We start from the raw sequence: 16,737 nt of genomic DNA on the forward strand, positions 1-16,737 counted from the left end.
CTACTTTGCCTGAAACAGAATATTACGTCTGAATGAATTCAGTGGCAGCAAGTAGTTTTCCAGAATGAATAAGCCATAAAACAGGTAATTTCCCTACTGAATCTCTCTACTTTGCCTGTTGTGTTGTAGTTTATTCTTGGATTTGGAAGTGGGGGGGTGGTGTTTTTATTGTTTATTTAAACTGTTTATGCATCGTTTTTTTAAGGATCTAGTCCTTCAGCTCATGATTGGAGCTCAGTGAGGGTGAAACATCAATCGCAGCATCCTCTACACCCCTTGGTAGTCAGTCAGGGGCAGGTCTCTCGCGGTGCAGGCTCGACTCACCAAACACAGCCTCAGTCTTGCCTCGGGCAATGGCCCAAACCTTTTTGCAATGTCATTACCCGCAGCCATTCATGGCATATGGAGTTACCGAGGTACTTTACAAATTGAGCACAGACTCCTCCATTGCAATCCCTTCCACCTCATTGGTTATAAGCCTCGCCTTTTTCGCAGCATTAACTTAAACGGTGGCCCCTTCTGGCATACGGGGTTACCGCAATATGGCAGTACGGGCTTGGCAAGTCCTGCATGGCACTTAGTACGTGTCTCAGTCCACAGTGGCCCGACCCGATCGGTGCATAGGCATTCCCTCACACCTCGCTCATGGAGTTCTTTTTGTGGGGCTTCCCATTGGACCTCGCTTCCTCCAACCCTCTGTTTTTCCTCACAGGTCACACTGGTTTTGCTAAGCAGGCAGGCACTGGTGCCCCAGGATCCAGGGCAGATGGTCTTGGTTTCCCTTGGCGATGTCCCCTCAGCCAGCAATGACACTAGTAGGCCTTGGCTCCCAGTCCTGTTCAAAATTGGGAAATAATAACACCATCTCCAGAAAAATCAATACTCATCACAGTGTTAGACAGGGGTGTGTGCTGGCCCCTGCACTTTTTAATTTGTATATCTGCGATCTACTGCCTGAATTGGACTCCATTGTCAGCGACACTCTAAAACTCACAAATCCCTCACAAACTGCGCTGCTCTACATGGACAATGTAGCCCGCCTTAGCGGAACAGCGACAGGGCTACAAAGATTAACACATTGCACAGGCATATTAGTTCAAACGCAATGGCAGTAAATGTAGAGAAAACTAAAATCATAGTGTTTGGAAGAAAAAGAAAGAAAACTGGTGTCTGGTTCATGGACAAACACTGTTTGACTCAATTTAGCAAATATAAATACCTTGGATGCTGTCTGGATGACAAAGCAAGTCACTTAACTCATTAAAACCAAAAACTGCAGCTCTTAAATTTGCCCTTCAAACCCTGTTAAAAACAATAAAACGGCCTACTTTGAAACCATCTATTTGCCTTTCAAACCATGTAAAAAAAAAAACACCCAAAATTAATTCCAATACTGGCATATGGAGGCATTTCCCGGGAGATTTGGTGTCTTGTTCAATACAGTACAGAGTAACATCTTCAGGTCTTTGTTTCAGCTGTCATCCTATACATCACCAGCCCAGATTAGGCTGGAATTCAACCTAAGTGACCAACTTGTTGTGCAGAAAGCTAGGTTTCTGAAATATATGCACTCCGCATGAGTTTCCAACATAGGATCCTTAAAGAATCTAATCTGGACTGTAGTAATGACCTGTAACCGACAGGGCTATAATTGCTGGTCAATTGCCCTTACAGAGGGTCTAGAAATGGAAGGTGCTGCTGACTTAAGGAACCAGCATCTGCCCCTTCATCAGTTTACAACTGCACTAAATAAAGTGGTACATACACCTTCCTATACGATGGACCGACATAGCTTAAAGAGAAGAAAGCATGCCCACTTCGTCATAGACTGCTATGAGCAATAAACTGAGGCTTTACCAGATATGGATAGAGTGTTTTTTATCAATAGACCTTCTGCCTTCATGGGTGACCCCACCAGCGTCCAACAAGTGTCGCCTATGTCATCTGCATTAGGAAATGTGAGCAGATCTTCTTTGCATTTGCCCTTACCTAATCAGCTCACGTAGATCATACCGTTCATGGACCCTGATTCACCAGGGGTGAAGTTGGTCCAGGTGGCCGTTGACTTCTGAAAAGGAAAGCACCCGCTGGCGATAGTAAGACTTATAAGATTCTTGGATATAGCAGAAAGATCATTAAGGAACGCAGTTTGTCAACTTCTCCTGCAGGAACCTAGCCTACCCCTACTGGGATGACTTTTGCTTAATAAAGGAGAACATGTTGCCACATTGGTAAGGCTGCTAGTGGAGAGTTGTCCTCTTTCTCTAATTTAAGTTTACATGCAGTTTCTTCGGTGACAGTCTTAAGTTGATAACCCTACCTATCCAGCCTTTATAAGTAACCCAGAGCATAGCTGTATTTTTAGTGACTACTGTCTTTTGAGCCTGCATGTACTCACTGCACCAAGGTTTTACAATCATTTCCGTCTGTTTTCACAGCCTTCCTTTTACTTATCAGTCGGTTTTGTAACTTTGCCCTCACCCAAGACAGTTTGAACCCTATGGCACTTTGAAATCTCACATATTTTTAATTGATAATGACACTGGAGGCCAGGGATATTTTGATGTGCAGCCACTTTATGCAATCTTTAACCTTTTAATTATCTTTTAGATAGATAAAGTAAAGTGAATTGTCATTGTCGGTATTGTTCCACCTCTATACTGCTCTCTTTCCCAGACACATGTACACCCAGCAAAGAGTCACTACTCCTGCACTGCTCAGCACTCCAAATTCATCTGATGTAGGCCAAGGAGTTACGCACACAGCAGCTGAATTTTGCCTGTAGGACTCACTCCAGTGACAGAGGATAAAAAGGATCTGTTCACTGCTACTGATCACTACTCGGTATGCTGCCACCCCCGTGCTCATGCTATTTAACTCTTGGTTAATAGCACGTTAGGCGCCCCCTTCCAGTCCAATAAGACCGCAATCTGTGAGACATGCCTATGTCATTTCTCACACATACATGATCCATGTTTGCCTATGACAATAAAATTCTGCATTAGAGATCCAAATAGCAGTATAGTTGGGTACTCAGGGCAGGGGTACACATCTTTTACCATACTGAAGACTTTTCCGTCCCAACACATATCCAAATGGAAAATTAAAGAGGTGTTCTGAAACAGTACAGTTTGGTGCTGTAGGGGAATATCAATTAAAAATCTTAAATTACAGATGCTGCCAGCGATAACTTTGATGCACACATTCTTGGCATTCAAAAACTAACTGCTATCATTGTAAAACCTTCAGTTGTGGATTATTTATTTGGATCTTGCTTTCCCTCCTGCCCAACTTGCTGGGCTTTACTTGGGCCAACAGAATTATCTATAATAACCTGCATTGCACATAGTTTCCAGTCATTTGGAAAGGAGGGACTGCAAGGACTAAGAGTGGCAGCATTTCAGTTTTACATCAAACAAACATACATCAGTAGTTAGATAATACGATATGCAACATAGCGGGCATATTACGATAAAGTAGACCATCATTATCCTGTACATGATTTCGGAGAGCCCTACCTGAAGACAAGCATCGTCCACCCATTGGCACTCCAGACCAAGCCAACCCCGTAATTGGAGTCCTCTACACCGACGCAAGTGATCCATCATTTTCATCATCCACCATGCTTCGATCAACAGAAGAGGCCATGGTGGCCTCGGGGTCTAGGAGTGTATCACAGAGGTCCCTCCAGACTGCGAGGTCCTCGACCACCTTGTCATTTCACCTTCTGAACTTTAAGTGAAATTCCTCTGCTAATGTCCATTCCGTGATTGAGATGCCAACGGTCAATGTTGGGCACTCTTTGTCCTGTCCGAGTGATGGGGATCCTACATCTGGACAGTACTAGCACCAGTTACAGAAATGTTTACACTATCTTCCTACCCATTGGATGTTTAATGTTCCCCAATAGGCAGCACTGTGGTGTGAGCTCAAGGTGCAGGCGCATGGACCTCTTGAGATCTGCAAATACTAGGGACAAAAATCACTGCACAGCCCGACACTGCCCTGCTAAATGCAAAAAAGCTACCTCGCTAGCACTGAATCAATGACAACTGTCAGGTTGGGAAAATATCATATGATGTACATCACTTGGAGTAAGGTAAGTCCTGTGAACAAAATGATAGTGAACCAACTTAAAGTGGGTGTTGCAGGATGTCGTGTGTAAGGTTACTGACACGCACCCTGTTGGACCTGGCCCTTTTTGGAGGGTCATCCCAGAACATTTTGCCTTCCTCCTGTATTTTTTCTGACCTGTTTTTGTTGCTTTTTATGACTACGGCACTTTATCACTGCTGATCAGTGCTAATGCGCTTGTGCTCTCTCTTGTAAGCTTGGTAAGATTGGTCTGCACCTGTTTCGCATATTTATTTTACCTGTAAGTCCCCTCTATAGTGGTATCCCATACTCCCAGGGACTGTAAATTAAATGCTACTAGTGGACGTGCAGCGCTGCTTGCGCCACCCACTGAAGTAGTCTTTCAAACCTGTCTCTGGCGTCTGCCGCTGCACAGTCTGCACGCACAGTTTACTGACACAGTGACGTGGCATGTAAAGTGGTTGCCTTGTCTGAAACTCCCCTTTTACTATATTTAAGTCACCCCGAAGATAGGCCCTGGCTAGCCCCATGGGCAAGGTGCTGTGTAGGTAAAAGGGAGGACATGTGCCTTAACTGTGTGGCATGTTCTGGTAGTGACTAACTGCTGTGAGGCTGTTCCTCTCAAGGTTGCATTGGGAATTCCCTGATATGTACTTCAGTTGTAATTTCTGAAATGCAAGGGGTAGTGTGCTCATGTTTGGTATGTTTGGAATAGTAGTAATAAATCCTGCTTATTGGTGAAAGCGGATTTGCTATTACTATTTTAGAAATGCTACTTTTAGAAGTAAGCATTTCTGTGTGCTTATGACACTTTATGTCCTGCCTGGATGTATTTTCAATGTACAGGAGAAAGGTGTTGTGCATTCACTCTAGACAGTCACAAGTGGGATTGAGGTGTGTCCTGCCTTTCCTGAGTGACTCCGCTCTGGGCTGAATAGACCTTGGCTGCATTTAGAGTGGTGGGAAGAGTTTCCCTTGCACCTGAATAGGGCTATTCCCGATTCCAGCACAGCGGGGAAAGGAATTTGAAACCGCACATCTTTCCTCAAAGCCCACTGGAGGGCCATAAACATTGTTTTTAATATTGGGGTGTTTTTGAAACATTGGGCAATGACGTGGAGCCTGCTGAGGTTAAATCTGGCACTACAACCCCAGCATGCTTTTCACTGGAGAGGGCATGTTTAGGGAAAAATTAAGGTTGTGGTGCATTATCCACGTTTTGCCTCTGGATCCCAGCCCTATGATTAAGATGAAGGATCATGAAGCAGGCCCCAACCTTCATCAAAATCAAACGCCAAGCATGTTTCGGACTGGATTGATTGTGGGAACACCTGCCTGATTTATTGAAGAAAATGTGGTCTCCAACCGGCTTGTGCCGTGTGCCGCTGAGCACTCTGGTATTGGCAGTCCCAACAACTATCAAACCACTGTGGGTGCTGTTGAACGCCCCCAGTAAGTCTATATACACTACCCAAGTGGGTTGATGCAAGGCAAAGGGCACTCGGGGCACTGCTGATATTCTAGTCCCGCATGGTTGCGCTCCCCCGGTCCTGTCGAGTCTTCGTTACCAAGGACCCTGGAACCGATAAAATCACGGCAGGGCGTTTCTGCGACCGGGCTGGCCGCTACATATATTTCACACAAGGTTGCCCTCTGAAGAAACACCGAACCCGGGGGAGTTGCTCCTCCATCATGCCGGCAACAGTAAAGCAGGCCCCAGCCTTCATCAAAATCAAACGCCAAACATGTTTCGGACTGGATTGTCCTTGATCCCTGGCAAGAAAGGCAGACAACAGCTGATTGTGGGAACACCTGCCTGCTTTATTGAAGAAAATGTCCCGCCCAACTGGGCGTGGTCTCCAACCGGCTTGTGCCGTGTGCCGCTGAGCACTCTGGTATTGGCAGTCCCAACAACTAGCCACGCTGTGGCACAACAGTCAGAGCTGCCGACTTTTGAACTGGGGAACCAGGTTCGAGCCTCGGTGTCAGCTCAACATCCTGTGATTTTGGACAAATCACTTAACACCATAGCTGCTTTGAATGTTCCGCGCCAGTTCGCAGCACCAGCCAGGTAGTGCTCGCGATGGCCAATGGCCGACGGGAGCACTTAAAGGGTTAATCTCCCCTTGCCTACCAAAAAATGAATGCATCCTTGTGTAATGTAGGTGCTCATGTAAAGCGCTCCAGTACCTTCAGGTAGAGTTCGTGCTATATAAAACTACAAAAAAAGAAAAAGAAAATACTACATCGCCACCCTCTCAAGATGGCCTCTGCAACACTGTGACATCATCTTACATTTCATGGCATAGAAAGGGGCTATCACCTGCTTAACTGAATACTGTGGGCAAAGCAAGAGGCCTGCTGGCAGCAGACCTGGAGTAATTGGTACCCCGCCTGATCACCCATCCGAAATTACCCAGCGTTTGTCTCTGCCGGTACCTAACTTTTGACAAGCTTTGCCCAAATCCTACTGATACTGCCACTACTGCTGCTGCTGCTGCAACTATTACCACTATTGCCATTACTGCTGCTACTAATGCTGCTGCTTCTACTACTGAGGCTACTACTGCTGCTACTACTACTGAGGCTACTACTGCTGCTACTACTACCACTGCTGCCATTACTGCTGCTGCTACTACTACTGATGTTACTACCACTACTGCCATTACTGCTTCTACTAAGACTACTAATACTACCACTTCTGCCATTACTGCTGCTGCTACTGCTACTACTGATGCTACTACCACAACTGCTATTACTGCTGCTGTTGCTGCTGCTACTACTACTACTGCTGCAAGGTGAAAGGCAGGCTGGTACATCTGAGAAAGATGTAGCCAGGGCTTTAAGTGGCCTGCCTGATCACCCATCCGGAATTACCCAGCGAGCGTCTTCTCCCAGTACCTAACTGTTGACAAACTTTGCCCGAATCCTACTAATACTGCCACTACTGCTGCTGCTGCTGCTACTACTGATGTTTCTGCAATTACTGCATCTACTAATACTACTACTACTGATGCTGCTACCACTTCTGCCATTACTGCTGTTGCTGCTACTACTACTACTACTGCTGCAAGGTGAAAGGGAGGCTGGTACATCTGAGAAAGATGGAGCCAGGGCTTTAAGTGGGATGAAAAACTGGTGGGTCTTTCAAATGAGCGTGGTGGATGTAATTAAGGGCGTGGCTTAAAAACACTTATGCTAAAAACCTGTGCTTACCATAGTGTGCCACCCGACTTGTATTTTGCGTTTTCTGTCATTGCATCCTCCTATATGATACAACCTGTGCTTGAAATTGAAAAATAGAAGTTCAGGTACTCTGAACTAGAGTACCTGCTTGTTTCTGAGCAGTGCCGGTACTCTCCAATTAAAAAGTATTACGTCACTCTTGAAAAGTGGCGGTACTCTCCCTCTCAAAATAAAAAAGTGCCGGTACTCAGTACCGGCCCATTTAAAGCACTGGATACCACAAGTAACATTACACCCACAATGAGCCAGGGCTATTGGCTTCGTCAGTGGTTGTTAGTTGCATAAGATAAATAAGCAACAACTATGGCTTTGTTGTATATAATATTGAAAATGCTTCAGTGCTGAAATGATGAGACTGAAAGAACTATAGCGAGTCTCTTTGAAGTTGCATCAAAGTCTTTGAGCAGTGGAACTGCTGCACAGTAAAGAATCTTCTTTCACCCTAAGGGTGAGGGCAAAAATGGAGAGCCCAATAGAGACGCTTCTCAGCGCCTGTTTTTAAGAACTGCCTGTGATCAGCACCGGCAGGACCCAGCCCACTTTAAGCCCTGGGTGTAGCCCTCTGGCAGTATTAGCTACTTGCTGGGCATGGGGAAGGGTCATGAAACTGCCCTGTTGAAAGTACTGAAGTACAAGCTTCCCACACTGCTCTTCACTGTGCGTTAAAACGGATTTGTAGGGCAGATTGAGTGCTTGGGTTTGTTTTCTCAGATTGCCAAAAGATGCTGTCACTGAGAAGTGAAGAGACTCTCCTGTGTTTAAATAAGAAGGGCAGGTCGTGCTGAGAAATGCTAGTATGGACCCATTCAGAATATATCTCCGAGGAGTGGCGCAATCCTCCCACGCTGCCCACAGCTGTGCCTACATACCTGCTAAGTAAGGTAAAGGTGAGTATGGACCCCATATATAGCCTTTTTGTTTGCTACTCCAGATTTTCCGGGAATTCTCTTTACACAAATTTCACACATCAGTTTCCAAATATGAAAGGTTAAAATACGGTTGAGACTGCATTTATTTCTATTCCAGAATTATATTTCTTCCACACTCCTGAGAGGAGCGGATCTCTCTATTAACACCCATTTCATTTAATTTAATTTCATTTCAAAATCTTTATTCGGATACGAAGAATATCCATAAAAGCACAAATCCAAAAATCGCAACATATAATAGAAAAATTAACATAGGTCCGATCAAAGGAGAGACAATTAAAAAATGGGACAACTCGTGACGAAATTGATTTTTGATCAGCATCAACAGAAACATCATACAATTCATTGTGATTAAAAATACGGTATAAAAAGAGATCTCAACAAGATGAATCTTTGGTATAAAACGAATAACCACCAAAGACCATTTACATTTAAAAAAAAGTTACTTGTTTTAAGGTCTTTACGGGGTTGCATTCAAAATGTGCAGATGTGCATAATTGATAACCAAGGGAAGCTCCTTGTTATGTGACTCCATCGGGGATGACAGCTTGCTCTATAAAACGAAAGCCTATATCAATCACGAGTGCTTATAAACCACCATAAGTGGTGTTTATTCAGGACTTAAGGTGGGCATATAATATTTAGAGGTCTGTTCATCTCTGTGTATTAGATGTTACATGTATCTTTAAAAAAATCCTGGTTCTGTGGAAAGAGGTGACGGCTATCGGAGCTTTCACTAGGGAATGTTCTCTACAAATCCATACATTCATAATACATAATTAACCCTGATTGCTACATAAACTAAATTTCTTTTTTGCATCATGACTTATCCGTTTCCAGGATCACGCAAAACACATTAACCTAATGCTTTAAATTCAATATTCCAACCAGTTTACATGTAAGTGGTAATGTCCACTTGGCACCTAGGCGGGAAAATATGTGAATGATGAAACTTCTAATTTATGCTGTCAAGGAAATACATTTTATGTACACTGGTTTGGAAAGGAAAGAGAATCGGTGAAGGAAAATGCCTTGAAAGGTTTACTTTTGATGTGTAGGTTTTTAATTTATTGCTGTAGGTACAGTAGTACAGTAGTTTCCTTGTGACAGAATAGTTTGGAAGAGTTGTGCAGTGTACTCACAGCCCAGTGCAAGCTTTCACTCTAAATCTTTACTTTAAAGCAGTGATGTTACTTCTGGGAAGAGAAGAGGATAAGATAAAGTTTGTTTCTTTTTGGATCTTGAGTTGTCTAATAAATCATTCTCGTGTTTTCTAGGAAGTCTCTCAATAGTTTGAGGAGACCTTAACCATCAGCAAATGTAGCAGCATTTTAAAGTTGTGGCGAAATCAGATTGCTTAAAAATTAATTTCACCTTTTTTTTAACCTGTTTGTCTTTTCTTTGCTCCTAGGATTTATTTTCCCCATATCTTTTTACTTGAAAAAAAAAATATTACATTTTTTACATTCTTTTTTCAATTGTCAGCCAATTGTACAATCAAATTAATATGTTACCACAATGTACTGTTGAAATTAATGGGTGTTTACATTTCGGTAAGCAAAATGCAAACGCCCCAGTTCCTTTTAAGGTCTTATGTGGCAGTGAAGCTGTTTGTTAAGCTATTGTTTCCTAAACTTAAACATGTGCATAAAGTGAGCTTTGGCTCCCCGCAAAGAAGAATTTCTCCCACTCTGTTTGGTGTATCAATCCATCTCCTGTCGCGTGCTTGCATTTCAGTGTATGAGGGCCTATTTTAGATCCCATAGTACTTTGAGTCATTATCTACCTCAGATATATTGAATCCAGAAAGCATTCGTTATCTGTGTTTTTTCACTGCAGCAGGCTTTTCTTTTAATGGTTTAGCCAGGACTTAAAATCTGAGGGCCAGATGTAAAAAGCTTTGTAGCGTGCCCAAATGGGTCTTAGACCCATTTGCGCACGCTAAAAAGCATGGACCCATGTACAAATAGTATTTTGTAAGTTGCAAATAAATTGGGACTCGCAAAATACTGTTTTGCGACTCGCTATAGGAAGGGGCATTCCCTTCCTAATAGCGACCGCAAAGCTATGTACCACTGGCAGATTACCACCTACTTCAAGTAGGTGGTGATGCATTTGCAAATGGGAAGGGGTCCCCAGGGGACCCAGGACCCCTTCCCCTTTGCAAATGCACGCAATATTACTTTTTAAGGGCAGTCAGTGGTCTCAGGGACCACTGCCTGCCCTTCAAAAATTAAACCAAAATGTTTCATTTTTCCTTTTTTAAATGCATCCCGTATTCCTTTAAGGAAACCGGGATGCATTTAAAAAAAAAAGCTGCTATTATTTAAAAGCAGTCCCAGACATGGTGGTCTGCTGAGCCCAGCAGGCCACCATCCCTGGGAGGGCCTGTCATTCCCAATGGGCTCGCAAATTGCGAGAGGCTCATTAATATTCATGAGCCTCGCAATTTGCAACCCCATTGGGAATCGCAAACAGTGTTAAACACACTGTTCTACATGCCAAATAGCGCCTCACAAATTGCGAGTCGCAAATGCGTCACAATTTGCAAGGCTATTTGGCAGGTCGTACATCTGGCCCTAAATCCACACCGATTGACTGTGCCAATAGTTGTTTATAGGTTAATCAAGCGTTGGGGTGCTTCGTTTGATTACTTTATTTATAATTGATAATTGATCGACCACTGGCTTGGTTGTGTTGTGAATGGTTGAATGAATATCCTTAAATCGCATACACATGCTACATTGCACAAAAGTGTTTCTAACTTAGGAGCGAGCACAAGGAGAAGGCTAGAAATGCTGTGCTTGTATTGCACCAAAGACAAGGAGAACCATGCTTGGAAAACTGGGCTTTTGGCAAATGCCTGTTGTACCTCATCCTGGAGTCAGGATTTTATTTGTTCATTTTGGTCCTAACTGGTGAGCAAGGGAAGTTCCTGGCTGGTTACTTCCTTATGGGGTCATGTGGTCATACCTCCTGGGATGCAACGGCATGCAGTGACAGAATGCTTTGCAATCCCTCTTCAGTATCTATAGAACTTTTAACTAAAGTTTTTTTCTGCAGGAAGTGGTTTGGGTGTGGCAGGTTCCTTCTCTCTATTTATCTTTTACTTATCTCGCTTTCGACATGCCTGTTGAACTGGATAGTTAGCTTTGAGCACCTTTGACCGCTCCCATTCCCACCCAGCAAGACCTCCCTCACTGTCTATTTGACACATACGTCTGACAATCAGTATTTAGGGCTTGGTTGTACAATAAACTTGTTTTTTCCCATTATATGTGTCATGAGTGAAAGCTTTAAAAAAAAAAATTGTGCAAAAAATTCTTGTGCATGCTACTGTGCAAATTGTGTTTATGTGAACAATCTTTAACCGCATGCGTGCGGGCGGAATTCCGCTCGTACGCTGACTTTTTTAAAAGCGCACTTTACGTGACGAGCTGGGCTCGTCATGAGCGTGCGAGGAGGCTACCTCATGACGAGCCCAGCTCGTCATCAGCGTCGAAGGGGTTAAAGAAGAATTGTTTAAAATAAAATGGTAATTTCCTTTGAGGATTCTGCTTCCAGATTGATTCGAAGGGGTGTAATTTATTCCTGTGCTCTTCTGGCAACAAGTTTGATATTTGTTTTCATATCATATCATCATATAATCTTTATTGCGATCACTTAAGATCATAAAAGACATTGACAAATATAACATCAACCCAATCATTTGGGGTTGACAGCATATTTAAACATAAAATGTATAAAAAATAGGCATTCTTCTATTAAAAAGATATTACATTTCATAGATGTAAAAAGACATAAAACGTAATTCCAATAAAAGTCTGTTCTACTAACTATTTAAAATCTAAGGAAATGCAATCATTGATGAGCACAATTATTCGGCATAATTAAATAGCAAGTATATGCAAATTCATACAACAGCATATCTTAGATCAAAATATTTATAAAGGGGAGGAGAAAGATCCTGATGCCTGGAGCAACCCATCATTTATGTAATAAGCTGCTAGCAGCAAAGTATTAACCTATCCATTTCTGTATCTGTTATTTTCCTGTACAGCCGTTGGTGTTTATCTGCCTATTCAATTTTTACATTTTTTTCACGAATTAGCCACATCCAACTTAGGAATTTAGCGACAGCCATTACACATGGCACTTCTGTGCTGGTTAATAAAATTATCATGGCTATAGCGCTACTCCTAACACCCATATTTCTGCATAATGCCTGTAACCATTTTCTCCGTGGTGCCTGATATGCAGGGCAAACAAATAAAATGTGCGAATACGTCTCCTCACCCTCTAGACACAAGTTGCACTTGCTATCGTTTCCTGTCTGCCATTTGCATGTGAATGCGTTTACCGGTTACGACCCTGCCCGAAATTGAAAATATAGGCGTCTGTCCCTGGGTTTGATGATAGTATCCCAGAAATGCTCATATTGAGGGTAAGGTTTGAACTCTAAGAATTTACACGATATTTGTTTTAAAAAACACTTGTTATCATCTTGCATACATATATTTAAATGAGTGCCACAGCAACCTTTGTCAAATAATTCATTTTTGGTCCAAGTGTCCACCTTCTTGGCGGGATTACTCAATTTGCATACAACCTATCATACTTAATTTGTATAAATTCGATTCCTTACTAAATACGAAGATTAAAACTTAAAATTGTAAACAATGGTTGAACACCCCTGCTTTTACTATTATTGTCCTTAAAGAGATGCGGATCTTAAGTTGGGCTCACATGATTTGGGAATTGGCCGCCTAGGTTACCTTGAAGGTGTGGCCATGTCAATTTCTTTAAAAGCACAGTAATATCAACAGGGAATCTGCAGCTCCATTCCTGTATTTAGAACCAATTTGAAAGAAAGACTGATAACCTATTTCTGATATATATATTATTAGCTTATAGGCTTAACGGCTAGGGCGCTCGACCTCGGACCTGGGTTCGAGTCTCGGTAACGGCGCCAAAACCTCCTGTGATTCTGGGCAAATCACTTAATCTCCCCGTGCCTAAATATGAATGTGTGTCCTCATGTAACGTAACTGGTGCTATGTAAAGCGCTCTGATATTCGGTTCAGGTCTAGTTCGCGCTATATAAAACTCTGCCAAAAAAATAAATATATATAAATATATATATATAGTGTTTTGTGCTAAATACAAAATGTATTTCTCCTTTTCCCGGCTTGATTTTCCTTCATTTTTTTTCTTTCTAGACTCTTGCTAACTTCACAGTCATGGAATATTGGAGTGGCAGTATGCGGCTGACGTGAACAAGCGAGGAATTGCCCACCCTGAGTGAAGAATGACCAAATCACGGATGTTTCGCCTCTCCCTACTACTGGGATCAATCTTTATGATCATTTTTATTATTGTGTTTTGGGACAATGGTGGGACGGCTAACTCTTACTTTCACACTCCATTATCCCGGCCAGTATCCCCATACAAACCAGTGGAGCAACACACTGAACCTCCAGATGAGGAAACGGCCTACTTGTCAGATGTTGATGAGTTTTTAGACATGTTTCTGAATGCTAGCACGCCACATAATAGTAATCTGAACCAAAAGACTGAGCAACCACCTCCAGTGGGATCGAGCCGCGTAGTTGTGGCCAGTTATGAGGAAAATGTGAGGGGCTATGATTGGACCTCTCATGACACTAAAGTATCATTGGACCAGGAAATATTACAGGAAGCAAGAAAACAAACTTTACGGCAATTTTGTGCCAACTCCAGTTTTACCTTCCCCACAAAGCAGCGCTCCTTTGATGACATCCCAAATAAGGAGTTAGATCACTTGATCGTGGATGACCGTCATGGCATTATTTACTGTTATGTGCCCAAGGTGGCCTGCACCAATTGGAAGCGGGTAATGATTGTGCTGAGCGAGAGTCTTTCAGAACGTAAACATGGAACTCCTTATCGTGATCCCCTTCAGATCCCTCGTGAAGATGTCCACAACTCAAGCACACACTTGACATTCAACAAGTTCTGGCGCCGATACGGAAAGTTCTCGCGCCACCTGATGAAGATCAAGTTGAAGAAGTACACCAAGTTTCTGTTTGTCCGTGACCCTTTTGTGCGCCTCATTTCTGCATTTCGCAGTAAATTTCTTTTGGAGAATGATGAGTTTTACCGTAGCTTTTCTGTGCCTATACTGAGACGCTATTCCAACCGTACAAATTTACCCACCTCTGTTAGTGAAGCCTTTTCCGCAGGAATGATCCCTTCCTTTCCCCAGTTCATTCAGTATCTCTTAGACTCACAGACTGAGAGTGAGAAGCCCTTTAATGAACACTGGCGCCAAGTGTACCGCCTGTGCCACCCGTGCCAGATAGAGTATGACTTTGTTGGGAAATTAGAAACATTGAATGAGGATGCTGCACAGTTGCTTCAGCTCCTTCATGTGGACACTCTTCTGCAGTTCCCTCCTAGCTACAGAAATAAGACTGCCAGCAGCTGGGAGGAGGACTGGTTTGCTAAAATCCCTCTAGCTTGGAGACAGCAGTTGTACAAGCTTTATGAAGCTGATTTTGTTCTTTTTGGATATCCAAAGCCAGAACACTTGCTGCAGGACTAAAACACCACAAAATACCAAAAATTAAACACAGCCTACTTTTAACGCCTTCCTTAACATTTTTAATAATAGGTCAAATGGACATGCCTATTTGCTTTTTCATGGTTTTTAATATGTTATGCAAGAAGTGAGGCTGCGTCTGACATTCAATCTTTCAGTTGCTTGAGTTTTTTAATAATGGTTCAAATTGACCCACTGTATTGCTTTTTCCGTTGTTTTGCTCTCACACAATAATCAAGGATACATTTGACGGACAGTGGGCCTTCAGAATCATGCAATTCCTTGGAAGCTTTTTAATGATGGTTCAAATTGACCCACATTTTTGCTCTTGTCTTTGTTTTTTATGTCATATAAGAATCCAGGATATTTTTCACAAACAATGTATGTTCAGGGTCATGTATTTCTCCTATCACGCCTGAAGACTGTTTATTATAATAATCAGCCAAGTTTACAAAGGGGAGTGATGTTCTTGACACACGTCATTTTCTTTAATACCTTTTTTATTTTTGTTTTATCATAAATTAATATATTTAAAATATTTAATACAAAGTTTGCTGTGGGTAACAATACAACTGAGTAAATGTCTAGCTCTGCAAGACTTGTCTTGGTCATTGATGTGTTTGGGTTCAAGGGATAACGATGCTGAGAGTGAGCCTGATTATAGACAATAATGAGGTCTACATTAACGCTGGTTCAGGTAGGGGCAATTTATTTTTGCAGAACAAGTGACAGATAAATCCACCTTAAGATATCCATGCATTACTACGTTGGAAGCTAAAAACGCTGCCTCAGCCAACCACCATCTCCAACCACCAAATCTCTCTCCCCCATTCCATATGACCTAAACCACATTCTACTCTACGCTTTTGTCATTCTGTGCTCTACCACATTCTGACTGAGATCCCCCACACACAACCTAGAATATAACACTGATCACGTTTTCATAGTGACTGCTTTGACTAGTAACAATGTCATCCCTCCTTAAGCTGCCTTAGACTTCATTCCTCTGTTCTATCACTCATAAATGCCCGTTTTTTATTTTTCCTATCTTGAAACTTTAGGTTGAATTTTAGCACAACAACTGAACCCATTCATCTCTTTTTAGGACGCAAGAGTTGGGCTTTTACCTCTGATGGCTGTGAAAGGTGGGGTGGCTTCCAGATGACGGAGTGCAAATGTTAGGGCAGAGGGTTTCAAGCCCCAAACAAAGAGCTTGGAGTGAATATTATCCTCACAGGTTTTAAAATAGATAATCTGTGTTCTTCCTAACAAAAGTAAAAACCGAAAAACATTGCCCTGGTAGAAAGCAAAACCTTGTCGTAGGTTTGTTAAAAGGAATTGATCACATAAGTGTAATATCACAGCAGATGGTCTGTATGCACATGCAGTATGAGGAAAATCAGCAGCACTCATTTTCATTGATTATCATGTATCAGGTTCCAAGAAAAATCAGATTGGGTAAAGATTGTTTAGCAAAAACATGTATTGATCATTGATAATAGCAGCAAGGTTGATTTTCAGCAAAGAATCAGGCACCAGAGTCATTGAATGATTGTGATAACATGAAGAAGAATGATGCATGATTATAAACATGAAAATTGTGAAATTTGGAAGCAAAACGAGTTTTGTCAAAAAGTACTCGTTCATTGAGCTTCTGTGAGCAGCTGAGAAGAAATGTTGCACTCCCACTTGTAAAACATTGACAGAAGTCACACGCAGAAACGTAGAGTTATTCTACCCTCCTTTATCTTAATACATTTGTGTCCCTTATAATCCTACTGCATTTCACAAGTTGCCATGTGGGTGGCTCGCTGGACTCTGATTTGTGTTTTTTTGCACATTTATATCCACTAAAGTGGTACTTCAGTTGTCCTTGTCCTGATGAAG

General features: G+C 42.3%; 1 protein-coding gene across 2 annotated transcripts in view; it reads left to right on the forward strand.

Annotated features, from left to right (window-relative positions):
* Positions 1–15,448, forward strand: part of CHST12 (carbohydrate sulfotransferase 12) — a 117,720-nt gene extending 102,272 nt beyond the window's left edge. For both annotated transcript variants that reach the window (XM_078664987.1, XM_078664988.1), the window contains exon 2: positions 13,490–15,448. In XM_078664987.1, coding sequence (XP_078521113.1) covers positions 13,579–14,853 — 1,275 coding nt within the window. In that variant the 5' untranslated portion in view covers positions 13,490–13,578 and the 3' untranslated portion in view covers positions 14,854–15,448. The remainder of the gene's footprint in view (positions 1–13,489) is intronic.
* The last annotated feature ends 1,289 nt before the right edge of the window (positions 15,449–16,737 follow it).

This window comes from Lissotriton helveticus, chromosome 10, assembly GCF_964261635.1.
Source record: "Lissotriton helveticus chromosome 10, aLisHel1.1, whole genome shotgun sequence".
Classification (NCBI taxonomy): domain Eukaryota; kingdom Metazoa; phylum Chordata; class Amphibia; order Caudata; family Salamandridae; genus Lissotriton; species Lissotriton helveticus.